This window comes from Chiloscyllium plagiosum, chromosome 13, assembly GCF_004010195.1.
Source record: "Chiloscyllium plagiosum isolate BGI_BamShark_2017 chromosome 13, ASM401019v2, whole genome shotgun sequence".
Lineage (NCBI taxonomy): Eukaryota > Metazoa > Chordata > Chondrichthyes > Orectolobiformes > Hemiscylliidae > Chiloscyllium > Chiloscyllium plagiosum.
Genome location: NC_057722.1, coordinates 33,862,884 through 33,890,845, shown reverse-complemented (window position 1 = coordinate 33,890,845; position 27,962 = coordinate 33,862,884). Strand labels below are relative to the sequence as shown.

The window sequence follows — 27,962 nt, the reverse complement described above, 5'->3', positions numbered from 1 at the left end:
GGAGGGAGGGTTGCTGAGAGTGGGAGGGAGAGGTAGTGGGTGGAAGAGAGGATGAGTGTGAAGAAACCAGAAAAGAGAGGGGGTGAGGGTGAAAGGGAGTGTGTCTGTGAGTGAAAGTGAGAGTGGCTGAGAATGGGAGAGGTAAAGGAATTAGTGAGGAAGGCTGAGATAGAGCAATGGAGGAGGTGAAGAAACATGGTAGTGCTGGAAGATAAAATGGAGGGGGAGGAAGTTGGAGACTGTGGGAAAGAGAGAGAGGGAGAAAATGAGGGAGATGTCTTGGAATGTGGGATGCTTGTTGTGAAAAGGACAAGATTTCAGAGAAAAGGAACAAGAGGGATCAAGGAAGTTGGTTGGAGAGGGTGAAGTGATATCATGATGAAAGAATGTGGTGAAGGATTTGATACTGCATTGGGTGAGAATGAGGGATAAGGGATCTGTGGGGAAAGAAAGCCAGGGATCAGTTGCAGTGGAGTTGCTGCAGGGCAAGTTTGACAGTGACGCCTAAGCATTTGATGAGAAATGTCTTAAGTAGGTGGGATATCAGACAGTTTGTCCCTGGAAGACACAGTAAAGGAAATATAAGTGGTGTATGGGATTGCTGTAGAGCTGTACAAGGAGATTGGAACATTTGAGATGACCTTGGGTTTCTTTAAGAGGAGGGAGCTTTGTTGGGACTTCTTGGAAGTCCAGATATATCGAGATTTCATGAGAAGTTTACAATTTGCATGGATCGTTCCCCAGGACACTGCATGAATGTCTGCAAGTCTCATTTAGAATCTGAAACACCAACTGACTCACCTGAGTAGTAACCCGCAAAATGATAGCCAGGTTAGACTATGCAATTGCACAATCCCTAACTCCACTCCGACCTGATTGTCCCTCAACTTGTCTCTCCTTGCCACTCCACACACCAACCGACTCGTTGCTGAGTCTACCTGACCTGACCCTCTCAATCCCCCGCTCACTGACCTGGTGCTCCTTTGTACTTCTGAGACCCCCCAGATATCCTGACCTGAAATCTGAATGCACCCCCATCCAGATTTGACTTTCCAAGTCCTTCCTATTTGATTCAACTCTGTGAAAGCTCCCAATACCCTACACCCCACCTTAATTGACTGTCTGTCTGAATTGCCCCACATCTTGACCTAGTTCACCAAGTCCCCCTAGACTCCCGATCTGATGACACTGAGTCCTCATGCCCAGACCTGACCTTGCAAAACCTCATGCTGACCCGGCCCTACAAATCCACTGGTCGAGTCAACCTCACAATCCTCCTATGTTCGACCGAGTCTGAAACCAACACCTTACCCCCACACCACCCTGAACATTCAACGAACCTAACCCTCAGCCTGAACTGACTTTACTCTCCAAGTCCCCATGACACCCACTCCTTCCAGTCAGACATCCCTCTAAATCTGCTCCCACCCTCATGCAGATTGCCATCCTTTTCTCTCTGGACACTTGTCTTGCTGTCATCATGTACTTTCTTTTGGAAGACCTGGGATGTTTAAACTCTTACTCTCAATCACCAGAATACAGCAGCTGCTGCTGAATCTTCTGAGGCTTTCTGTGCTGTGACGGAGTTTTGCAGGCTTCACCATTAGAAGGTTGGCCAGAAAATGTTGGAGCAAACCATGTTTGTAATTTTGTTTTTGTCTGATCTCTCTGAAAGAGGGAGTTGGATGCTGACTGACATATTTGGGCCATGTACTCATTTCACTGTCAAAGCATTGTTTGGGCTTGCTGTGCCCTCGTATGGGTTGTATTACCCTGTAATGAGAGAAAGGGAGGAATTGAGAGACATGAAACTCAGTGGCATGGCTGTTAGTGCTGGTCAAAAAGTGATGAGATGTTCCGAGGGTGTGAAGGTGCAGTGCAGAGGCCATTCGGTGTTGGAGGTGTGGGGGTTTGGAGTTGGTGGGGAAGGTGAGAGCTGATGAGGGGAGATGATGCAGGAAGTAGTGAGTGTAACACAGCATGACCGTGATGGGAGGTTGGTACAGTAGTAGAGAAAGAGTGAATGTGAGCTAGCAAAGAATCTTACACATACCCTGGTGCAGCATAGAAGATCATTGACTTTCTTTTCACATTGTTGGCCATTCCTCCACATGTTGAGATGGCACTGACCTTGGAGATGACCTTGGACAAAGGTGCCACGGTCTGGTGGTGTGGTCTTCTCTGCCGATCCTCTAGGAAGAGGACCTTTGCATCACAGTGTCAACCAAGGTCTCCAGTTCTCTGTCACAGTGTCACGGTGTTATTTTTCTTTTCTCACACATCTTCATAAAATGCCCTTGACTGAGAAAGGCAGCTTCAGAATGCTAAAGCTTGTCTAGGACACAATGGTCTTTTAAAGGTTGTTCCAGAAATAGCACACAGTAAGATGGAGAAAGAATGTGTTGGACTTAGTATGGGTATGGTCAGGTGTTAATATGGTGAGTTTAATAAGAAAGTACTAGCCAGGCCACATGTGAAAAGCCCTCAAAAGTCTAGAGAACCCCTTAGCCAGATGAAGTAAGATTGTATAAGATGGTATTATTGGTGTGCTAGAAAGACAAACTAAGCATAGCTATAATATCCCACATCCAAGCATCCATGAAGGTATCAGCTACAGACTTGTAAACTTCGATAATCTGTAATTTCAGGGCCTGGTACATCCCTCATTCCACCATCACCATTAAATTGGAAAATCAACCCTTGATCAATAGGGAGCATAAAAAAGCATAGCAGAAATAGCAAAGATAATGAGAATAAAGTGCCAATATTATAAAACTGTCTCTGTTCTGAACAGGAAAATTTACAGTTATGTGTCCAGTAGCCAATTGATGAGAGAAGGATATTCTATTTCCTGCACATCCAACTGAGTGAGAAAACCAGGTAACTAATGGGAGTGGGATATAAAAAAAATGAGTAAGTTTCAGGAACTTCCCCATTACAGAAGAACCTCGATTATCCAGCATTTGCTTAACTGAATTTCAAATTATCCGAACAAAATTGCAAGATCCTGATGATTAGCTAATTATGTTATCTGGCATCAATTATCCAGCATTTGATTAACCGAACAAAATACTCCCCGCCCGTGTCCTTTGAATAATTGAGGTTCCTCTGTATAATGATTGTAAACAATGTCAGCCAGGTGGACATGATAGAAATTGAGTTTCCTGATTGGGGCTGTTAATCTGATCCAATCAGGGAGTCCTGGCTGAATAAACAGGAATACCAGAGGTTCTGTTCACTCTGAGAAAGCAGGACCAGTATCAAATATCATACACATGTAAATAAAAGGTAATGGGATACCTGCCTCTGTGGAATTATTTTGGTGGTGATGAGAGTGGGATTAATGATGTAACCATGTAAAAGTGCCTTCTGGCTAAAGCCCAACTAGACTCAGAGGCACTACAACTGGCTGAGTCAATGGAAAATACAATAAGTTGAACACATGAGTTACAGGGTACACCTATGGAAGTGAACACCCTAGCCAGGCTGACTGAATTTGGGGGACACGACTTGCGTTAAGGCAGTTATATAGCTTCACTCAGAACATATACTGAACAGAGGGACTCTAGCGTAGTCCACAGCAAAACCCCAAAACACAGCCAAGCAATAAGTATTTTCTTCATGATCCAGGCCAGCAAGCCATTGTAGTTGTTGTGAACTTGAGATAGCAAGAGTCCCACTAGGCCGGAATTAAGTAGAGGAACTCATAGGTCAGTATCCAGGCAAGTGCACATTGTGGAAAGCCTACCTATATCTTACTGGAACAGATAAATTGCTAAGCAACATCCAAATCAGAATCAATCAAAATAAACTTATAGTTAAATGGTCACCCAGTTCTGATGGAGCTTGATATTGGCGTGGCTGTATCAGTAATTGCAGGACCAGTGTTTAACAAACTTTGTTCTGATCTGCAGCCCTTAAATTTATGCAAGACCTCCGCTAGACTGAGAACCTATAGTGGGGAACATTTACAAATTAAGGGTACAACTTCAATTCTGGTCTGGCATAAGAAACAGCTGGTTCAGTTACCAATGATTGTAGTAAATAGCTTCATCCCAAAACTGATGAGACAAAATTGGTTGAGCAAGATTCACTTAGATTGGCTCAATATTTTTCAGTTAGAAAATTGCTGCCTGAATTAAGTCCTGATTAAATACACAAAGTCCTGATTAAATACACAGGAAGGTCTAGGGACTATCAAAGGAACCAGTGCCATCTTGCTAGTACAATTGCAACACTTAATAAAGCACCTGGATGGGTATATGAATAGGAAGGGTTTGGAGGGATATGGGCTAGGTGCTGGCAGGTGGGACTAGATTGGGTTAGGATATCTGGTTGGCATGGATGAGTTGGACCAAAGGGTCTGTTTCAGTGTTGTACATCTCTATGACTCTGGGCCAGAAGCAATTCCAAGATTTTGCAAGGGCCACGCAGTGCCATTGCCTTACATGCAAAAGTAGAGGCAGAAATCAGAAGGCTGGAAAGTGTAGGAATCATCTAACCAGTGTAGTTTGTGGAATGGGCAGAACTGGTCGTACTAATTGTGAAGCCCAGTGGGTTGGTTTGTCTTTGTGGGGATTTTAAATAAATGCTAAACCACTTTACACAGTTGGATAAATAAGCAATCCCTAACATAGAGGATTTATACGCAAAGCTGGCAGGGGGTGCTGACCTTCATGAAACTGGACATGAGCTGTGGCTAAAAGGCATGGTTGATGCAAGGTCAGATCCCGTGATATATAGTGTTCAGGTGGTGGGGTGGTCCTGAACAAGCATGGAGACAACATGAAAGCTGCAGACTGGCAAATGGGGCAGAAGCAAAACATACCCAGCCCCTCAGAATAGCTGGCGGACCCATGGGTTCTCCCTCCTCTGTCAAGCATCGAAGAAACCTCTGAGTCTGAGATAGACACAGTGGATGTTGCAGCCTTGATGCCTTTACCACTTGAAGAAGAGAATATATTTGTTCTGAGATGCTCTGGGCACATGAGACAGGCTACAGTCCTGTACACACCTCCTGTAAATAAGGCTGAGTTAGAGCAACCAAACCTGGTGTGAAAATGCCCCAAGAGAAGCTACAAGAAAAAGAACAGGCCTACATTCCTAGACTTAGATGGGGAGGAATGTAGTGATTTTTCAAGGTCAACCAGGTAGTCCTCATAGAATATGAGTTCCCTGATTGGACCAGGTTAACAGTCCCAATCAAGGAGCCCTGGCTGATAGATATAAACAGGAATGCCACAGGTTCTGTTTGCTCTGAGAGTTGGCTCTGAGGAAGCTGGATGAATGTCAAGTGCTATATATTATGTGAATAAAGGGTGACTTGGTGATGAAATACCAGCCTCTTTGGAGTTATTTCACCCATCCTTAAGATATGTTGGGCATCAAAATTCAGGACTAGATTGAGAAACTACAGAGTTTGTAAGTATCTTAACCAAAAAGTGATGAGTGGATGATCTGACTGAGTACTTTTGAGGTGTCCAAAGGTGCCATCATGTTTGCAGGTATCCAGATAATTGGATTTATTCCTCAGTTGCATGAGAATGCACTGAACACAGTAAAAATCATGACCTCTGAAATCTGTCATGATTGAAGTTCTGTACACTAAATGTAACTGCCCTACTAGCTAAACTGTAATGGTTTGGATACAATGTTTCCATGTATTGGATAATGAAGAATTAATTTTCAGCTACTAGAATGTTACTATCCGTTGACTATTTCTAATCAATTTGACAATCAACTGTCTACATTAGCCCGCAATAAGATCCCCACAATGTGCAGGGTCATTGCAAGTGTTAGTCACACTAAAGAAGTGCCAAAAAATGATTATATTCAAGAATGTATTACTAATACTGTCTCCTTTGCCACCATTAACTTGAAGGTAGTTAGTAATATAATTCGACCAACCACATCAATAGCATGGCTGAAGAGCAGGGGTGAGACTGGGTAGTGATCTGACTAGTGGATCACCTCTTCTTCCATTAGTATCAACAAATGCGCCCTGCTTGCCTGGGTTGCAACGGTGCTCAAGACTTAACTGTATTCACTAGTTAATTAGTGCTCTTATTAAAAGTTTTGTTCATCCCTATCTTTGGTGCAATGTAGATGCAGAATGTATGATATACAACATGCAATTTTACAAGAGTACTGTGGTTGCATTTGCCACCTTCTGTGGCTTTAAAAGAAAAATAAGAGCAGTAGTATCCTGATTTTTGCCTGCCTGATGAAATGTTTTCTTACATAATATAAGTTGTTGATCCTTTTGAAATTTGGCATTATTATTTGTCCTGATCAGTGCAAGCTGGAAGCCTTCAACAGAAAGCTCTTTCAACAAGAGTTAATTTTCTTAACTCTTAGAATTTGGAGAACTTTTCTTAAATCTCTTCTTACTTCCTTTTGTTCTGGTGTATCAGCCCCAGTTTTCCTTCATGACTGGCATAATTCTAGTAAAATCCTTTCTATCCTCTCCATAGTTTATTTATCCCTCAGAAACTATAACACCTTAAAGTTGGACATTTTCTTAGTTTTCGTTATTTCTCAACATCTTCTTCAACTTTAAAATGTGTAGATCTAAGCTCTCAATTCTCTGCTTTTGAACTCAAGCGTGATTCCTTTACTATAGCGAACAATTTGAAACCATAATTAGCCAAAAAATGTTCTGGCGGTCTTTGAATTACATTTGATGAAAATGTTGTTTTCTATGTTGATAACTGTAATGGTTTAGCAATAGTTTAAGTGTTAAATATTTAATAATTAACCCATCATTGTTTGTTTGCCATCAACTTCTGTAAGGTTTCATCAATCTCCATAACACTGACCTGGTGAATTAGCAAATAGTCTGGTTGAGATCAAGATTTACTTCTGGGGAATTCCAGATACTAAATCCATTAGTTCTTGCTTCAGATCTGGGAAAGCCAGTTAATACCACAATACTACAGTCCATAATGTTGCAATTAGCTCTCTTCTGTCATGTACTATTGCAATGAATGTAGGTTAATCTAGTGGAGAACTGTAATTATTTTTAAAATTTTACAGATGTAATAAATTGACCCTTTCTTTTTCAGAAATCTCCATTTTAACATTGTTGTTGGATGTAACAACAGTTATTCCTAGACTTTGAATTGTCGCAATCAGTGAAGATGAATCCCAATGATTTTGTCGTGATTCCGGGCAACAAATCTGGCACATCTGTTAAGTTAAAAGCAAGGTAAAGGAAATAACAGCATATTGCACAAACTTCAGTTTTGTTAAAGTGTAAAGTTTTAGTGGATATGAAGATCTGAAGTAGAAGTTTTAATGGAAAGATAAAACTTTGGGTAAACAGATTCTAATCTTCACTTGAATTTTTATCCATGACCATAGTGCTTGCCAATTTCTCAGATTTAGACCATGATTTGAATGAAATGCATTCAGCAGTTCAACTTCCGAACTAAATCTATTTGCAAATCTAGTTGATGTGGTGCTTTCAATCTATGTATCAATTAAGCCAGGTCCAGATGGGTGATAGGCAGTTAATTTTTAAATGTGGCATTCCGAAGTGATTGGTTTTAATCCAAACTAATGGCACATTAAATGATCAGTGTAATTTACTTTTTATTGCACATCAGCTGGAAATTCACAAGGTTGGATTTTACAACATATAGGATAAAATATTTTTGTGTATAGCCAATCTCAGGCTTCCACTAAAGCTTTGTATTCTTTGGCTTTAAAAAGATTAGATGTGTGTCAATTTTGTTTTGCATCCACATAAATAAATTGATAAGATAAATAAAATCATGTTCAAGTATCCTCAAGATGAAAAGTAAATCTGTTAAACTTGGATTAATTTGGACATGCTGCTCACATGTTTGTTAAGAATTTATTTAAAAATACATATCTACAGATCTTTATGACCATTTCAGATGCAGTTAATTACAGATTACAGATTACATTACAGTATGGAAACAGGCCCTTCGGCCCAACAAGTCCACACCGACCCGCCAAAGCGAACCCACCCATACACCTACATTTACCCCTTACCGAACACTATGGGCAATTTAGTATGGCCAATTCACCTGACCCTGCACATCTTTGGACTGTGGGAGGAAACCGGAGCACCCGGAGGAAACCCACGCAGACACGGGGAGAACGTGCAAACTCCACGCAGTCAGTCGCCTGAGGCAGGAATTGAACCCGGGTCTCTGGCGCTGTGAGGCAACAGTGCTAACCAATGTGCCACCATGCCGCCCACAGCACAGAATCCAGCACATTCCTATGAAGTCACATGTAGGCCTGACCAGGTAAAAGCTGAAGATTTCATTCTCTAAAGGAAATTTTAAGAACCCACCTGGTTCGCTACAACAATTAACAGTGGCTACACAGCAACCATTAGATTAACTTTAAATTCCAGATTTTATTGAATTCAGATTTCGACATCTGATGAAATGGCTCATGAATGCAATTTCCACAGAAAACTCGCCCATGTCTCTCGTTTACAAGACCAGTGAGAACGCCACTACATCTCCATGAAGGAGTAACCGAATGGGCCAGCCTGGCAAATGTTCTTCATGGCGAGGAGCTAAAAATTGTAGATGTTCATATATGCAAATCACATTGGACAATTAGATACATTTAACTGTCCAGAGTCAATTTAGTTGACGCAATGTCCTTTACTTAATAATTTACCAATTTATTGCAAAAACATTCTTGAGCATGAAATTTCACTCACTCAACCACTTATGAGTAACAGCAAAGAGCAAGCGTAATGTTATGACTGTGACACGAGATGTGTGTTGATAATTGACCCTCTCAACTTCACCAGTCACATCATAAGTTTCAATGTGTTGATTCAATCATCAAACGGAACAAATGCTTCTCTTTTGTATCATTATTAAAAATAAATGAGACATCCATCAAGTTTCTTTTTAAAAAAATGAAGTTAGTCAGTTTATTAAAAGCAAAATTAATTCTGAAATCAAAAGGCAGCTCCTAAGCTATGATCTGCAGACATAGGACATAATGTAATTGCCACTGAATTTTCTCTCAATGAAACTGATTTGTTGACAACTGTAGATGGATGACCAGTGTCTACTTCTGAATTCAACCAGCTTGGATTAAAATTGTGGAGAATTGGTCACAGTGCACTATTTCCAGCTTTTACCAGGCAGAGACATAGACTGGTATTTGGATAATCTATCAGGTTCCTGGGACAACTTATAAGAAACAGGATTTCAGGAAAGAGACTGCAGCTTCTGAGGTTGCTTCTTTACTCTCTGACACTTAGATCCATACAACAGAGACCTAATTCCAGAGAACATTGCCAGGCAACCGTGAGGGGCCTTTCGACCCCTCAAAGTTAGATTTTTCCAGTAATAAACTCCAACTTGTTTTTTCTTGAAAGCTTGGCTTTGCAGCTGCTCCTGTAAAAACAGCTGGGTGACTTAAAGTACACATCAAACCATTGGCTTTATTTTCCAAGAGGTCTCGCATGGTACAACTTCTCTCAATCTAGAGAATATGCAAATAGTCAAATCTCATAGTATTTCCCACAAAAATTTAAAGACTATATTCCCAACAACAAACATTGATAATATTGTAAATTGGGTACTGATTATAAAAAAACAAAATTGTTGTTTACTGATGGAGGTGAAAGAAACATGGGAAAAATACTATACTTGTCAAATGTTGTAGGCTTGCATATGTATTGTTATGAGTGTGCAATGAAGAATATCATAGTGGAGGCTCTATTTCTGGTGATTCGAGTAGGAAGTTCAGATAAATACGTTGAAGATTACATTTGTCAGTAAAGCATTGGAATATATTGAAATAAAATCTTCATTTAGAATAGTCTTCAGTTAGTCTAACCTCCATTATTGAGTAAATGTTAGATTTGTCATTAAAGGATATAATAAAAGCACTTAGAAATGCATAACATGGTGAAGTAGATCCAAAATGAGAGATTGCATATTTCAGTCGTGTTGAGGAAGAATTTCTTCTTTCAGTATTATGAATTTCTCAAGGTCTTTACCCCTGGTGACTGTTGAGGCTGGGTTATTAACTGTATTTAAGACCCATAGATTTTCAAATTAGTAAAGAAATCTAGGATTATGGGGGAAAGGGGGGAAAGTGGAGTTGTGGATTATTGGTTCAGCCATTGTCTCAGACTTGAGATGCTCCTCCACTGAAACTTTGACCACCTGATCGGGCTCACTCCCCAAAACCGGGTACAGTATGGTCCCTTCCCTAGTTGGACTACTTACATATTGTTTCAAAACACCATCTGGACACACCTAACAAATTCTGCCTCATGCAAACCCCTGGCACTAAGCGAGTCACAGTCAATCCAGGGGCAGTTAAAATAATCTACTACAATCCCGTTGTTTTCACATTTTTCCATAATCTGTCTAAATGTCTGTTCCTATATCACTCGCTGGCTATTGGAAGGCCTGTGGTACAATCCCACCAAAGCTTTTGCACCCTTCCTATTTCTGAGCCCCACCCATATGGCCTCGATGGGTGAGCCCTCCAAAGGTGAGATCCCTCAGTACAGCTGTGATATTCCCTCTAATCAGTAATCCAACTCACCCCACCTCTTTTGCATCCATTTCTATCAAACTTGAAATATCTAAATCCTGGAAGATTACGGTGCTAGGAAGTCTCTCTCTCAACCCGGTCTCTGTAGTAGCTACAATATTATAATTATACGCATTAATCCAAGTTCTAAGTTCATCTGCCTTATCCATCATACTTCTTGTATTAAAACAAATGCACTTTATACTGCCAAACCTACTGTACTCAATAACCTCCCTGTCTGTTGTTCCTTTTAGCCTTACCAGCCTTAGTCTCAGACTCCTTGTCATTTTATTTGGTTACCCACTACTATGGTCCCCAGCTAAGTACAGCAGATTTCTTTCCCTAAAGGAAGGAAGATTTCTTTCCAATAAAGGACATTAGTGAGCCAGAGATTTTTTTTACTATAATTGAGTAGTTACCATTAGACTATTTTTAATTCCAGATTTTTAATCAAATTCAACAGTGGAATTTAAATCCACATCCTCAGAACATTAACCTGAAATTCTGGATTACTTATCAAGTGAGATTATCACTATGCCACCATCTCCACATATCTGGAGACACTGGTGACATGGTGGCTTAGTGGTTAGCACTGTTGCCTCACAGCAGCAGGGACCCCTGTTCAGTTTCAGTCTGTCTACGTTGAGTTTGTACATTCTCCCCATGTCTGCATGGGTTTCCTCCGGGTGCTCCGGTTTCCTCCCACAATACAACGATGTGCAGGTTAGGTGGATTGACCATGCTAAATTGCCCATATTATTCAGGGATGTGTAGGCTAGGAGCATTAATCAGGGGTAAATATAGGATATTAGGGTAGGGGAATAGGTGTGGGTCGGTTATTTCTCGGAGGGTTGGTGTGGATTTGTTGGGACAAATGACCTGTTTCCACACTGTAGGGATTCTGTGACTTGATCGCTTGAATGGCCTATTTCTGTTCCATGTCTCATGGTCTCATTGCAACTGTGGATAGATGGAGACAGACGGTGTTTGGAACTCTAAATTTCTGAAATGAATGGTTCAGTATTTGAAAGTTTGATATTTGTCACTTGATGTTCCCTTCTGTTCATTATTGAACAGATTCTAAAAATACAGTTTGAAGCGGGAGTGAAGACACATTAATCATTATTTGGTTACCTTTATTAGTTTAGCATAGATTAAGTTTCCCACCATGTATAGCATTTAATTCTTGATTCTATTTTCTCTAGAAATCTTCGGGAGCTACGATTAGAAACTCTGCAGCTAGAACTAGACAGTGATGTAATGGAACAGAGGTTGCAGCAACTTCGACAAACCATGCGTAAGGAAAAGGAGGAACGAGAGTAAGTGTAGGGAGTTACTGCTGTGCTTATTTTTGTTTAAATTTGTGAATGAGATGGACATATTTTCAATGATAACTGTACTTTTACGTAACATGTTCAATGTTTTTTTTAAAAATTCCCAATAGGCTTTATTTGAGCATTTAGCAAACAAAATCTTATCTGGGTCGCCAAATAATATTAGGTTGGTTGATCAAATCATCATCAGAGATTGATGTTTCTGGAAGCGTTTTAAGAGAAGGAGAATTAAAGATAGAAGATAGGAGCAGGAATAGGCCATTCAATGTCTCAATTCTGCTCCATCATTCAATATGATCATGGCTCAATATCCTAATTGCCCAACCATGAGTGATATCTGCCTCATTTTTGAAAGAACACAATGTTTTGGCCTCAGTCACTTTCTATAATAATGAATTCCACAGGCTTACTGCTATCTGAGTGAAGATTTTTTTTTCTGATCTCAGTCCTAAAGGGTTTACCCCTTATCCTTACTGTGACCCCTAGTTCTGGACTCCTCCACTAATGAAACATCCTTCTTACATCTAAGCTGCGTAGTTCTTTTAGAATTTTGCAGGTTCCTATGAAATCCCCCCGCAGTCTTCAAAATTCCAGCGAATATGAGATCATCCGACTTAATCTCTACTCATATGTCAGGCTTGCCATCTCAGAAATCAGTTTGGTAAACCTTCACTGCATTCCCTCTATAACAAGAGCAGATAAGGAGACCAGAACCAGTATTCCAAATGCGGCCTCACAAATGCACTGTATATTTTCAGCAAGACATCCTTGTTCCTGTAGTCAAATGCTCTCATTATGAAGGCCAACATACAGTTTGCCTTCATTACTATCTGCTGCAAGGACAAGCTTACTTTCAGCAACTGTTGCACGAGGACATCCAAGTATTGCTGAACAATTTATAGCCATTCAAATAATAATCTGCCTTCCTATTTTTGCTTTCAAAGTGGATAACCTTACATTTATCCACATTATACTGCATCTGCCAAGCATTTGCCCATTCACTCAGCCTGTCAAATCACATTGTAACATTACTGCATCCTGCTCACAGCTCACCCTGCCACCCAGCTTTGTGTCATCTACAAATTTGAGATACAGGTAAACAACCCTTTGTCCGAAATCCGAAAAGCTCCAAAGTCTGAAGGTTTTTTTTAAGGTTTTTTCTCATTAACAAGGTTGCTTTGCGTGCAAACAGTTAACCCAAGTCGTTACCCACTCGATGCGTGTCAGAGATGTACAGCGTGGAAACAGACCTTTGGTCCAACTCATCATGCCGACCAGATATCCCAAACCAATCTAGTCCCACCTACTAGCACCCGGCCCATATCCCTCCAAACCCTTCCTATTCATATACCCAGCCAAATGTCTTTTAAATGTTGCAATCATACTAGCCTCCACCACTTCCTCTGGCAGCACATTCCATACACATACTACCCTCTGCGTTGCCCCTTGGGTCTCTTTTATATCTTTCCCCTCTCACCCTAAACCTGTGCCCTCTAGTTCTGAACTCCCCCACCCCAGGAAAAAGACCTTGTCTATTTATCCTTTCCATGCCCCTCATGATTTTATAAACTTCTATAAGGACACCCCTCAGACTCTGATGCTGCAGGGAAAACAGCCCAAGCTTATTCAACCTCTCCCTGTAGCTCAAATCCTCCAACCCTGGCAACATTCTTGTAAATCTTTTCTGAACCCTTTCAAGTTTCACAACATCCTTCCCATAGGAAGGAGACCAGATTTGCACGCAATATTCCAATAGTGGCCTAACCAATGCCTTGTAAAGCGCAACATGTGTCACTCAGATGTGACATGTGGGGGCATGGTCCAGCACCGGCAGGCCCCAATTCTCTCTCAAGGCCTGTTTTACTCACTGAGTCTGCTCCTCCGGTAAGATTTTTAAAAATTTCACCATCTAACTGTCACATTTATTCTGAAATTTGAAATATGCTGAATTCTGAAAACCAGCTGGTTCCGAGGATTTGTGCACCTGTATTATGATTAATTCCCTCATCTAAATCATTAATATATATTGTGAAGTGCTGGGGTCTTAGTACCAATCCTTGCAGTTGTCCTCTAGTCACTGCCTGCCATTCAGAAAAAGACCTATTTATTCCTACTTTGTATTTAGTAACTAAAATTGGTTAGCAGGCAGGAAACATTACCCCCACTCCTGTGCACAATAATCTCATGTGTGGGAATTTGTCAAAAGTCTTCTGAAAGTTCAGATAAACCATATCCACTGGCTCCCTCTGATCAACTCTACTAGTTATCTCCTCAAAAAAGTCCAATGGATTTGTTAAGCATGATTTCCCTTTTGTAAATAATGTCCTGATGCAGCTCTGTTTGTGGATGTTCATCAGGAACTTCATCAGGACATTATTTAAATGAGCCACAACACACTGCAGCATCCAGGATTTACGAGCAGCAGAAGAAAAAATACCTATGCAGCATATTCAAGAACAACCCGATAAACACAGTTCGCCGATTTGTAAACAACAAACCCAAGCAAGTAGGCATAGCACGCCCAGAAACTCTAGCCACACTACCATACATCAAAGACATCTCGGACATGACTACCAGACTACTCCGATCCCTTGGCATCATGGTAGCCCGCAAGCCTACCAACACACTGAAACAGCTACTGATGACCCTAAAGGACCCTGTACCAACAACCAGCAAAACAAATGTCATTTACAAAATACCATTCAAGGATTGTTACAAACACCAAGTTGGACAGACAGGCAGGAAACTAGTCACAAGGACATACGAGCACCAACTAGCCACCAAAAGACATGACCAGCTATCACTAGTATCCTTATATACAAATGAAGATGGACACCACTTTGACTGGGACAACACATTCATCTGAGGACAGGCTAAACCAACATGCACGGGAAGTCTTAGAGGACTGGTATTCAAACTGGAACTCCATCAATAAGTACATCGATTTGGACCCCATTTACCAACCTCTGAGAAAAGGGAAACTCAAATGGCATCACCTACCTTAAGAGACCAAGACACACAAATAGAAAATGGGACAGAACACCAGCGCTTCACCAGAAGCTCACTGATGATGTTACCTAGCATGGTGATGAAACATCTGAGAACAAACCTATCAGTTCAGCAAGCAAACTTACTACCTGAACGAGAACCTGAGCTACAAATCTTCTCAAATATCGGCCAAATATATATCACACACTGTGTCAGGTTTCACTATTAAGAACAAGTTAGGCAGGTTTCTTTTGTTAACAACAAATAATTATTCTACCACCAAAAACAAAATGAGTCAAACAAAGTTGTAAGGATCATTGACAAATAGTGTGAATTATGCAAATATATACGTTAACCTTCTTCAAGGAAACTAAGGCAGATATCTGAGGAGAAACAAGAAAATGAAAACTCTGCAGAGTGCTAACTGTATGTGATGACCCAGACCAGATCCCCTCAAAATATTTTAAGAAGATAGCCTAGACCCTAATGTTTTCTTATTTTAAAGGCAGACGTAAAGTGTCTGTTCCAGATGTAATGCGACTGGCCAAATTACTCGACGTTAAGCAAAACACAATTTATTTAAACACTGCAGTTAAAATACAACCAAAGAAAGAGGAATTTGACATAACTTTATTTAAAAAACCGAACAGAATAATAGATATAGTACTATTACTAGTTAACTGTTCCAACTAGTTAACTAGTACCATTCCATAAACACACCCCTTGACAAAAAACGAAAATTCAGACACAGATTCTTACATGCAGTTCTCTAATCAGGAGGAAAAAGATTCAAAAGAAATTTGAGAGAGTAGCAGCCAGGAGACAATTCCTGAAGCTTCCAACTCTTTTGACACCCCAATAGCTTATGATATAAGCAAGCTTTGAGAAGATTTGTACTTCATGTTGAGGTTCTGCTCGCTGAGCTGGAAGGTTCAGTTTCAGATATTTCATCACCATACTAGGTAACATCATTAGTGAGCTTCTGGATGAAGCACTGGTGGGATGGTCATGTTTGTAGTTTGAATTCCAGATTCCCATCTACTCTTGATAATCTTTAACTCCATTACCTAACAGAAATCTATCTGCTTGCTATTAGAACATTATTTCAACGAGCCACTACACAGAAACGACAAAGAGGAGGAAAATCACCTATATGGTATTTTAAAAAGAACGGGTACTCAACGAACACAGTCTGCCGATTTCTCAGCAACAAACCCTTACAGGCAGACAGAACATTTCCAGAAACCCTAGCCACTCTCCCCTACACCAAAGACATCTCAGAAATGACTACCAGATCACTCAGACCTCATGGTAGCCCACAAACCCATCAACATACTAAAACAGCAGCTAATGAACTTGAAGGACCCTAGACCGACAACAAACAAAACTAATGTCATTTACAAAATACCTTGCAAGAACTGTAACAAACACGATATTGGACCAACTGTCCACCAGGATACATGAACATCAACTAGCCACAAAAAGACATGACCCTGTCTCACTGATATCTTTATATACAGATGAGGAAGGACACAACTTTGACTGGGACAACACATCCATGCTAGTTCAAGCCAAACAGAGGCACGCGCAAGAATTCCTAGAACCATGGCATTCCAACTGGAATGTTATCAACAAACACATTGATTTGGATCCCATTCACCATCCCCTGACAAAAAGAACAGGAAATGACATCACCGCAGGAAATAACATCACCACAGGAAATAACATCATCAACCCAAGGAAACATAAACACATAAATAAAAAGTGGGACCATCCCACCAGTGCTTCATCCAGAAGCTCACTAATGATGTTACCTAGTATGGTGATGAAATATCTGAAACTGAACCTTCCAGCTCAGCGAGCAGAACCTCAACATGAGGTACAAATCTTCTCAAAACTTGCTTATATCATAAGCTAATGGGGTGTCAAACTACAAACAATAATCGTACTCCACATCAGAGCAGACTGGAGGTGCCAAATGGTCTACTTCTAATTCCACAGTGACTGTGTTGACTCTTAATCAATTGAATCTTAACATGTTTCAAGTACATGCTTTTCCAAAGTATGATGGCCACACTTGTGGAAGTAAAACATACTTTGAATCCAACAGAAATGTTATCTCCTCTGTTTCTGAAACTGAGCAAGTTCTTACTGCTTCAACATTTGAAATCCTTCAAGATGATTTTACAAATTATGAAATTTAAATTCAGAAAAAGCTCACTGAGTCAAAAAATAAGTTTTTCATTGGGATTATCCTTTCAGTTTGGGGACTGTCTGTAAGTAATTTTAATTAATTTCCATGCTTGCTAAATTTGTGGGTATATCTTATATTTGCATTTGGCAACTACCTATAAAATGTTTATTGGTTCAGGAGTAGGTTGTATTGTTAACTTGCTCTAAAGCAATTTTAAATTGACTGTGATTTTCAGTTTGGCTTCTTGCAATAAATAAAAAAGGATTTTTAAAATATTCATTTCTGTGTAGTGTGAAATCTGGCCATAATAAATCTTCATAGATATCTATAGAATGGTTGCTTGCTCCAGATGTCTCCATAGAACGACTTAATATTTATGGTTTTATTTCTTCTTTAATATCACTTCGTAATCTGAATTAGTTGCCTCACTGTAGTGTTTGATGGTAAGTGAAACGTTTTACCGTAGTTTTTAACTATAGTGGCGGCACGGTGGCACAGTGGTTAGCACTGCTGCCTCACAGTGCCAGAGACCCGGGTTCAATTCCTGCCTCAGGCAGCTCCTGTGTGGAGTTTGCACATTCTTCCCGTATCTGCGTAGGTTTCCTCCGGGTGCTCTGGTTTCCTTCCACAGTCCAAAAATGTGCAGATTATGCCTCAGGCAGCTCCTATGTGGAGTTTGCACATTCTTCCCGTATCTGCGTAGGTTTCCTCCGGGTGCTCTGGTTTCCTTCCACAGTCCAAAAATGTGCAGATTAGGTGAATTGGCCATGTTAAATTATCCGTAGTGTTAGGTGAAGGGGTAAATGTACGTGAATGGGTCTGGGTGGGTTGCTCTTCGGAGGGTCGGTGTAGACTTTGTTCGGCCGAAGGGCCTGTTTCCACAATGTAGGGAATCTAATCTAAAAAAAATTCACGTAAGAGAAGAACACGGGAATCTAATCTAATTTCACCAGACCATAGTGCTGTTCTCTCATTAGAGACTGACAACTGGTGGTGGTTTAACCTGAGCCTCACCATGTCTCAGGGAAGTGGAGCCCTTCATAGTAACTTTTACTGGTGCAGTAATTTAACCTATGCAGTTTGCATTGCAAAGCAAGCATCCGGCTAACTTCACTATCTCCAACTCTTCCCCCCCCAAACCCTGCCAGCTGTTCAATCATCTCCTGATAATATGCAAGATAAAATAGTTACTGGTATTGAATCATTATAATTTTTAATGGGAGTGCTGCAATTTTGACCTTCATTTTGGGTATTGTAGGCGATCAGGACCATATCATTGGAAGTCTGGACAGATTGGGAGTCTTGTAAATCATGCGCAGGTAGTGCTGAGAAATAAAGAAAATTTTAATCAGAAGGTAAGGAAAGACATCAAATTAAAAGAGATATAAAACTGTCTGTCATGGGATGATATACATTAATTGCTGCATTTGGTTTTGTAACATTTGATGCAATGTTTGAGAAATTCAACTGAGGAATTGTAATAACTGTTATAGAGATAACCTTATTGGGAATAACTATGGAAATCAAGGAGCCCTTTTAGCCGAATGTTTCTATCTTAATGCTAGCTCACTTTTTTGTCCAATCCAATTCTGCCCAAATCTGCTTTATTTATTCCCATGATGGAAATGTAGCTGCACCTCGATGTTAGTTGTTGGCACTGGGTGGTAAAGCAAGTGAACTGTATTTTATAGTTGTGTCAGTTGTTTCACCATCATTATTATCACTCATATGCTGCACCACTTTCAGCTTGAATATATTGCTTCTTCCATCCATCTCTGCACCCCTCACCTTATCCCACTTCCATTCTGATTGCCCAAAATATCCAGTTTCTGGATCACTGGAGGCCAGGCATTAATGGAAGAAGTGTGTGAGGATCATGTGGCAGTCTTATTGCATGGACATATGTGGACTTGCCCAGGATGTCTAGATGTCTACGGGAAGCAGAATAACTGGTTGTTGGAATAACATGAGCATTGAATGTCATGGCTACAATTGGATGAGGCTGGGGAATGAAAAACTGCTGCAAAATTAGTGACTGGAGATTAATGGGAGCATTGTAACTCGATGTTTGGGCCTCAAAGGTTTGCATCAATCTACTCAAAGAGTAGGTCTGCTAATTTTATGTAAGGGATTCTGAGCAGATTTGAGAAGATCTTTGAGAGATTTCCATTTATTTGTTTAAACAGCATGTAATTAGAATTTTGTCATTGCTAACATTTTCTTCCAGGTCTGACATTTACACTTTAAAAAAATGTTGATATAACCAGATGCAGTAGTTGTGTGTAAATGGTTGTGCATACACATAGTCACTTTTACTGCTCTTCTGCAAAGCAATCCTTTGAAATTTATGTTTATTCAGTCACAGATAACTTCTGGAAAGACAAAAATCAGAATACTGAAGGATCATCCTGAAGGTACAGATATTATATTGATTTGATTTGTGTTAATGCGGATTATTAGCATATGAAATGATTTCTCATTCTGCTTATTACAGAGCCTCGGAAACACGCAATCATCGATGCAGTTAGTGAAACTGAAAATCTAAAAGTTAAGGGGAAATTGTGTGGACAGTGTGAGATCAGAAGTCCTGTGCTGGTATGGAAGACAAGCGATATATTGTCAAATAAAATCTGTATTTCACTTTGTTCGACAATAATAGCTAAGTCAGTGGAAATATGAAAACTGATGACCTGGTTGTGATGCTTCATTTTAATGATGAGAAGAGCAAATAAAATGCATGTGCAAATTTTGAAGTTTATAAAGGATGATTGATTGAGCTTATAAAGCTTATTGATCTAAATAAGTCTGAAATCTAAGCAAACTAAAGCACGCATCTTTAACAATTTTACTTTAGAAGTGTAATTATTGTCTGTGTTTGTCCCTGTATATTACATGTGATTAATATCATCGAGTGGTAACATAATATTTCAAATATAGTTTTAAGCAATGTATGTGACAAAAATAAATGCAATCTAACTAGTTTATAGTCCTAATAAGATTATCAGGAAATTAAATAAAACAATAAATTATGAACTGATTTATGAGATGTCTAACTAATGAGATATGTGTACCATAAATTGTCTGTGAAGTTGACCAAATTGAATCCTGGCAAATTATTTGAGAACACAGAGACCCCAGCATAATGTTTTTATGCAGAGCTGGCAACAGTTTTATCCTTCTTAATGTTACCAAAGAGTTAACCAAGCCAATCATTTTTTTGTTCTAACATTCTAATGTAACTAGTTTATCATAAAATCATAAGAAATAGGACCAGTAATCACCGATTCAGATTTTTGAACTTGCTTTGTTATTCAATAAAATAGTACTTGATTTAGTTGTGGCTGAAACTCCCTTTACCTACCTGAGCACCAATAACCCTTGACTCCCTTGCAGATCAAAAATCTTTTAACTCAACCTTGAAAATGTTCAGTTATCCAGCCTTCATAGCTGTCTGCGGTAGAGAACAATTCCCAAGAGATTTCTCCTCATCTTTAACTCGTATAGCAGATCGTTTATTTTTCAGATTGTGTCCACTAGTTCTAGATTCATTCACCAGGAGAAACATCATTTAAGCATCTGTCCTGTGAAGTCCTCTCAAATGTTATATAGTTCAATTAGATTTTTGTAATGCTGAAAAATGGTATGTTTTGACACAATTTTTTTTGTCTTGCACTGTCAAGACTTTGGCAAGAAATACCACTAAAGAGAAAACAGCATTATATGTTTGAGAGGAGTGTGCTAATTAGTTGGAAATTGAACTTTGATAGAGGTACTGGCATGGAGAATGAACAAATTGCATTATGACTGACAGTTAACTACCAAGCTTTCTTTAAGATTGTAAGTTTTCTTGCTGAGCTGGTAGGTTTATTTTCAGACGTTTTATCACCATGCTCGGTAACATCATCAGTGAGCCTCTGGTGAAGCGCTGGTGTTCTGTCCCACTTTCTGTTTATATGTCTTGGTCTCTTAAGGTGGGTGATATCATTTCTGGTTCTATTTCTCAAATGGGGTCCAAGTCAATGTGTTTATTGATGGAATTCCGGTTTGAATGCCAGACTTCAAGGAATTCAAGGAATTCCCATGCAAGTTTCTGTTTAGCCTGTCCTAGGATGGATGTGTTGTCCCAGTCAAAGTGGTGTCCTTCTTCGACTGTATGTAAGTGATAGTGAGTTATAGTTTTTGGTGGATATATGGAAGCTAGTTATCAACCTGTCTGTCTGACTTAGTGTTTGTTACAGACCTTGAATAGTATTTTGTAAATGACAATCGTTTTGTTGGTTGTGGGTTCTTTCATAGCAGTTTCAGTATGTTGGTAGGTTTGTGGGCTAACACGATACCAAGGGGTCAGAATAGTCTGGTAGTCATCTCCAAGATGTCTTTGATGTACGGTAGTGTGGCTAGAGTTTCTGAGCATGTTGTGTCTACTTGTTTGGGTTTGTTGTTTAAGAATCAGTGGACTGTGTTTATTGGGTACCCGTTCTTCTTGAATTCAAAGTTTGTGCGAAGATTTGTAGCTCGGGTGCTCGTTGCTGTGGTTCTGTTCTGCAGCACCCAGGAACTACAAGCAGCAGAAGAAAAATACCTATACAGCATATTCAAGAAGAGCTGGAAGTTTTTGTTGCAAACGTTTCGTCCCCTGGCTAGGCGACATCATCAGTGCTTGGGAGCCTCCTGCGAAGCGCTTCTTTGATGTTTCCTCCGGTGTTCATAGTCGAATTCATGTTGCTTGTTGTCTGCGTGTGTTGCTACTAAGGATAGCTGGTCGTGTCGTTTCGTGGCTAGTTGATGTTCAAGTATGTGCATTGTTAGCTGTCTTCCTGTTTGTCCTATATAGTGTTTTGTGCAGTCCTTGCATGGTATTTTGTACACTACATTAGTTTTGCTCATGTTGGGTATCGGGTCCTTGGTTCTGGTGGGACAAACAGGAAGACAGCTAACAATCCGCATACATGAACATCAACTAGCCACGTAACGACACGACCAGCTATCCTTAGTAGCCACACACGCAGACAACAAGCAACATGAATTCGACTGGGACAACACTACTATCATAGGGCAAGCCAGACAGAGAACAGCCAGGGAATTCCTAGAGGCATGGCATTCATCCACAAACTCCATCAACAAACACATCGACCTGGACCCAATATACCAACCACTACAGCGGACAGCTGAAACTGACAACCGCAAGCGGCAGGGACAGACCACTATGAACACCGGAGGAAACATCAAAGAAGCGCTTCGCAGGAGGCTCCCAAGCACTGATGATGTCGCCTAGCCAGGGGACGAAACGTTTGCAACAAAAACTTCCAGCTCTTCTTGAATATGCTGTATAGGTATTTTTCTTCTGCTGCTTGTAGTTCCTGGGTGCTGCAGTGTGTTGTGGCCCATTTCAATAATGTCCTGTTAGCTTGAACTGGGCCCAGTTGGGATCCCATGGCGACAACATCTAATTGAACATACATGGTGCCATTAGATTAGATTAGATTACTTACATTGAAATTGAACTTAACTGTATGATTTGTTAAGTTCAAAAGTTCAATAGATACTGATTCAAATAATGTTGGTGCATATATATTGCCATGATATAATGCTGTATGATATGGTTTCCATGGATGGTACATTCATGGGCGGCACGGCACAGTGGTTAGCACTGCTGCCTCACAGCGCCAGAGACCCGGGTTCAATTCCCGCCTCAGGCGACTGACTGTGTGGAGTTTGCACGTTCTCCCCGTGTCTGCGTGGGTTTCCTCCGGGTGCTCCGGTTTCCTCCCACAGTCCAAAGATGTGCAGGTCAGGTGAATTGGCCATGCTAAATTGCCCGTAGTGTTAGGTAAGGGGTAAATGTAGGGGTATGGGTGGGTTGCGCTTCGGCGGGTCGGTGTGGACTTGTTGGGCCGAAGGGCCTGTTTCCACACTGTAAAGTAATCTAAAGTAATCTAATCTAATCTAAGATTGCCTTAATTGTGCATACAGCTATGAAAGGAGGAACTAACAAGTTTATAAGGTGTAGGGTGAGGCTATGCTATCCTATCCTATTCTATCCCTTCCCACCCTACCCTATCATATCCTGTCTCATATCCAAATCATTTAGTCCAGTGAAATGAGCAAATTTAAACAAAAAAATAAAGATCACATCACAGACAAGCAGATTAGTGATGGGTTGCTGAGCAGTTTGCTCTTTTGTCTTTCAACATCTTGTAAAACTTTTGTAACTGTAAGGCTTTATGACTGGTAAATGTTAATAGTATTGATTGTTGTGCTAGTGCATGTTATAAATTAGTTAAGAAAAGAAAATTGTTAGAACATAAATTGGCAGGATGGATTGCAAATTCAGGATGTGGAATCTTCTGGATGTAGTGTGATCCAGGCAAAGCACATCTGCACTGTCTACAGCATAAGGAGCTTGACATCAGAGTCATTGAGATGGAGGCCAAACTGCAGACATCGTACAAATCAGGAAGAGGAGAGTTATCTGGATGCTTTCTCCCAGATGGCAGTCAAACTTCTTAAGTTCAGTTCTTCTGATTTTGCCAGGGACACATGAACCTGAGTTGAAAGTAAGATGGGTATGGAGACCCAGAAATTATAATGGAGGAGCCTTAGCCTTGCAATTGTCCAACGGTTCAAATTTATTGCCGACTGTATGGACAAAACTGATGGTTGTGTGATAAATGAGCAAGTTAACCATAGCATCATGTAGAAGAAGCCAGCTTGGGGTGTGGTGAGTTTATTGGAATTTAGTGGTATTAAGAGCCAGTTTAATCAGGAGATGCACTCTGTCCTTCTTGACTTCAGAGAACTATCTAGTTGACTATATTGCCTGTGCCAGGATTTGAAATATCTGCTGTGGATTGATGTAGTGCCCGCAGTGAGAGGGTAAGATCCATGTTGTGATCCATATAAGTAGAGTGAGGAAATATATGGTGGTGCTAATACAAACAGCTTTAACAAACAGAATGCCAAAGATGGTAATTTCTGGTTACAACCTGAATTATGAGCAAATTGGTAGGGGGTAAATATTAAAAAATGTTAAAACAGCTAAATGTGTGGGTCCATATTGCTGTGAGAGAAATTATGATTTGTGGGGTACTGACACTAATACTGTGGAAGCTATACCATTAAGATGGCCTTCACCTAAACCATACTGAGACTAGTGTTGTGATGAATCATCGAACTTGAGTTGTAGAGACAACTTTAAATTCAATAATGGGGTTTGGTGATCAAGGTAGGGAAGATTTGAAAAATTAAATATAGAAGAGAGTAAAGTAGCATTAAGGGATATTACTCCCTTGTGTGTGGCAGAAAGGACAGGATGAACAAATATAAAACTACATCACCAGATAATGTTCGAGGTTACAAAAATAACAAAAAAAAACACAACTAAAGGTTCCATATCTGCATATTAGCATTTGTGACAAAACTTTGAATCAACAACCCAAATTAAAATGAGTATCTGCAATGATTGCCATTACAGACCCATGGCTCCACAGTGACAAATGCCTGGATATTCATTGGTACATGACATTTTGGAAGGACAAGTAGTTGGCAGAAAATAGGCAGGTAATTCAGTTAATTAAGGACAGTATTGCTTCAAGAATGAAAATTGGTCTTAGTGTGGAATCGGCATGGGTAGAAAAGAGAAATTTTCTATTAAGTGTCATTTGTGGGAGCTGTTTATACGCCCCCTGCAGGCTGTACGATGTGATATTCAGTAAGAGATAATGGGTGCTTGTGAGAAAGGTAGAAGAATAATCAAAATCAATTTTAATTTTCAAATAGATTAGATAAATCAGATTGGCAAGGTAGCCTGGAGGATGAGTTTGTGGAGGTTTAAGAAATGTTTAAGAGAGCAGGCCACTAGATTTGGTAGAATGCAATGAGACAGGATTAATTAACAACTTCATTGTGAATGTAACCAGACATGGCAATGATCATACTATGATTGAGTTTCACATCAATTGAGAGAAATAAGAGTAGATTTAAGACTAGGATTTTAAACTTGAATTCAAGGCAATTATGAGAGCATGATGACAACTGGCTGAATGACCTGGGAAATTAGGTTAGGAAATGAAGAATGTGCGGTAATGAGTCATTATCAGGTTGCAAGATCTAATGAATGAAGTGTTGTGTCTGTGATTGACAGTTTATCTCAATGACTTGGATGAAGGGGCCAAATATGTGGTTGCTAAATATGTTAATGACTCACAGATTGGAAAGTTTGTAAAGGTACATAGACGGATTACATGAGTGTTAAAGAATTTGGCAGATGGAGAATAATATAGGAAATGTGAACTTGTCCACTTTGGCAGGAAGAATAGAAAATCATATTATTTAAATAGAGATTGCAATAATCTGAGATACAAAGGGATCTGAATGCCCTAGTATAGAAATCACAAAAATTTAGTATGCAGGTATAATAAGCTTTTAAGAATGTAAATTATAGCAATGGCAATTGAACATAGAGTAAGGAATTCTTGCTGGAGTTGTGTGGGGTTTTGGTGAGACTACATTTGGAATACCAAAAACAGATTTGGTCTCCTTATTAAAGAAAGAATATAAGTGTTTTAGAAGCTGTACAGAGAAGGGTCACTTGACTGATAGCTGGGATGGATGTGAGGGAGAAGGGCAGATTATGTGGGTAAGATCGATTAGGCTAGTAGCCATTGCAGTTTCGAAGAATGCAGGGTGACCTTATTGAAACCCACAAGGCCTTGAGGAGACCTGACAGACATTGAAAGCATGTTTCTTCTTGCCAAAGTTCTAAAATCAAGGGATATGCTTTAAAAACAATGTGTCATCTGTTTACATGGTGTTAAGGATTTTTTTCTCTGAAGTTAGAGAGTCTTTGGATCTTTTGCCCCAAACAAAAATAAAATGATTGCACAATTCTGAATTTCAGCATACAATTAATAGCAATCTCGTTGAAAATACAAGTCTTCTCAATTTACGGAATAGAATTTTAACTTACATTGCACTCTAAATTATGTAAAGATTTAAAATCCTCTTTGTTATGTGGCTAATGGCTTGTGGTTGAAGAATGTAAATTATATGGTTTGATTACATGAAGCTGACCTTTCAAAAAAAGGAATAGCAAGTAAATTTGCAACATTCCTTGGGTCATAATTCCATTTGTTTTACACTCAATTTTATGCTTCAGCGCATGTTAATAGTGTTCTTGGGGAATGTTGCTGTAACTCATGGGGATAAGTCGGGGGAGGTGGTGGGGAGAAGTGGCGGAGAGGTGGGGAGAAATTTTAGTGCAACTCGTCCATTATGCTGTTTCGGAATTTTGATATCTGCCTGATTTAGATGTGAAGTATTTATGGATGGATGAATTAATTAGTATTGTTTAATTTATTATGGTTCACATATTGTTTTGAACATTTTAAAAAATAGTGATTGTTATAAATGTCTTTTAACAATCGTTTTCTTTCTTGTTAGATTTTACAAATATTCTAATACTTCAGTAAGAATACTAATATTCTTTATAGACTTCTAATGAATGCTTGGGATGTTATATTCTTATAGTGTTTTTATATTTATTTTTTTCTCGCTGTTGTTTTCAAAAATAAATGTGCATTAAGGGTTGATTTAATGAAAGTGCTGACAAGATGGACCCTTGCCTACTGCAAGTGTATATCATGAAATCATTGCCGTTTCCCACAATTTCTATCCATTTATTGTAATAGATAAAACATGTTGAGCATTGTCATAATTCCTGATATGTGCTCTTAGTGATTTAAGGATGTCTACTAGAACTTGATTTTGTAAAACAGGCCTAACGCCGTTCAATTCCTATTTTGATTCTTGACTACATCTGACCTCAAGCGATAATTGTACATGTATTCACAGAGAGAGAGATGTAATTTTTAATCATTCGGCACTTCAGCTAGCCTCAACTTTTAAAATGTTTTTTCACTTTTTAAAGATTTGTGTGGAGTGTGGAGAGGATTACTGTTCTAGCTGCTTTGCTAAATTCCATCAAAAGGGGGCACTGAAGCTTCACAGATTTTCTCCCTTTCAGGTACCACCAAACTCTTTTATTACATTTTCATAGCATTGTAGCTTGGAGTCTTTAAAGCAATCTTAAATTCTTTTCCATTGTAAATTTTACCTGATTTTAAGATGTAGCTAACCATTCTGAAGTTGATAACGTTTTTTAAAGGTACTGTTTTTGACATTCTACCTTCCAAAGGGAATTCACAAACTGGGATTATCATTGAACAATTTTGTGTTGGCTATAAACAAATGAAATGCCAGCAGTCAAACTTCTGGTTAAGCTTATCTTTGAGGTTATATTAAAGTTTCTACTTTAATTCAGAGACATACCAACACACATTGGCTGGACTTACACATTTTAAAAAAAGAAATAATGATTCTTATCAAACTCTTTTAACAGAATCAATCATTTCTTTTGAAAGGCCTGATGAATTAGTTGAACTTTACATTGCAGTCAATAGAATAGGAAATCAAACATGTATATGATGGATAGCATATCTAATATCAACAGTTTTATGCTACTACTGAAAGTTAAAATTAGCCTTAGTGAGTCAAGGTCAAGTATGGTTTTTAGTTTAACTGTTGTTAAGAGGCTGATTGGTTGAAGGCATGCAGTGTATCTCTGAGACTAAGTAAAATCATAACACCATAAGATGTAGGAACTGAAGAAGGCCATTCAGCCCATCAAGTCTGCTCTGCCTTTCATGGCTGACCTGATAATCATAGATTCCACTTTCCTGTTTCTTCCCCATAACCTTTTATTCTCTGACTGATTAAAAATCTGGCTATCTCAGCCTTGAGTATACTTAGTAATCCTGTTTCAACAGCCCTCTACAGTAAAGAATTCCATAGATTCAGTACCCTCTGAGAACAGCAATTTCTCTTCAACTCTGTCT

The 27,962-nt window shown here is 39.5% G+C and overlaps 1 protein-coding gene across 8 annotated transcripts in view; it reads left to right on the top strand.

Annotated features, from left to right (window-relative positions):
- The window catches only part of zbbx (zinc finger, B-box domain containing), a 109,590-nt gene that overhangs the window by 2,163 nt on the left and 79,465 nt on the right, over positions 1–27,962 (top strand). The window contains exons 1-8 of one of the 8 annotated variants that reach the window (XM_043702156.1): positions 156–831; positions 2,795–2,880; positions 7,065–7,207; positions 11,757–11,870; positions 18,326–18,422; positions 19,427–19,481; positions 19,562–19,662; positions 26,996–27,091. In XM_043702156.1, the coding sequence (XP_043558091.1) occupies positions 7,140–7,207; positions 11,757–11,870; positions 18,326–18,422; positions 19,427–19,481; positions 19,562–19,662; positions 26,996–27,091 (531 nt within the window). In that variant the 5' untranslated portion in view covers positions 156–831; positions 2,795–2,880; positions 7,065–7,139. Of the gene's footprint in view, positions 1–155; positions 832–2,074; positions 2,230–2,794; positions 2,881–7,064; positions 7,208–11,756; positions 11,871–18,325; positions 18,423–19,426; positions 19,482–19,561; positions 19,663–26,995; positions 27,092–27,962 lie in introns of those variants that run through there. The other 7 variants (XM_043702158.1, XM_043702157.1, XM_043702155.1 and 4 more) reach the window with 7 other exon arrangements.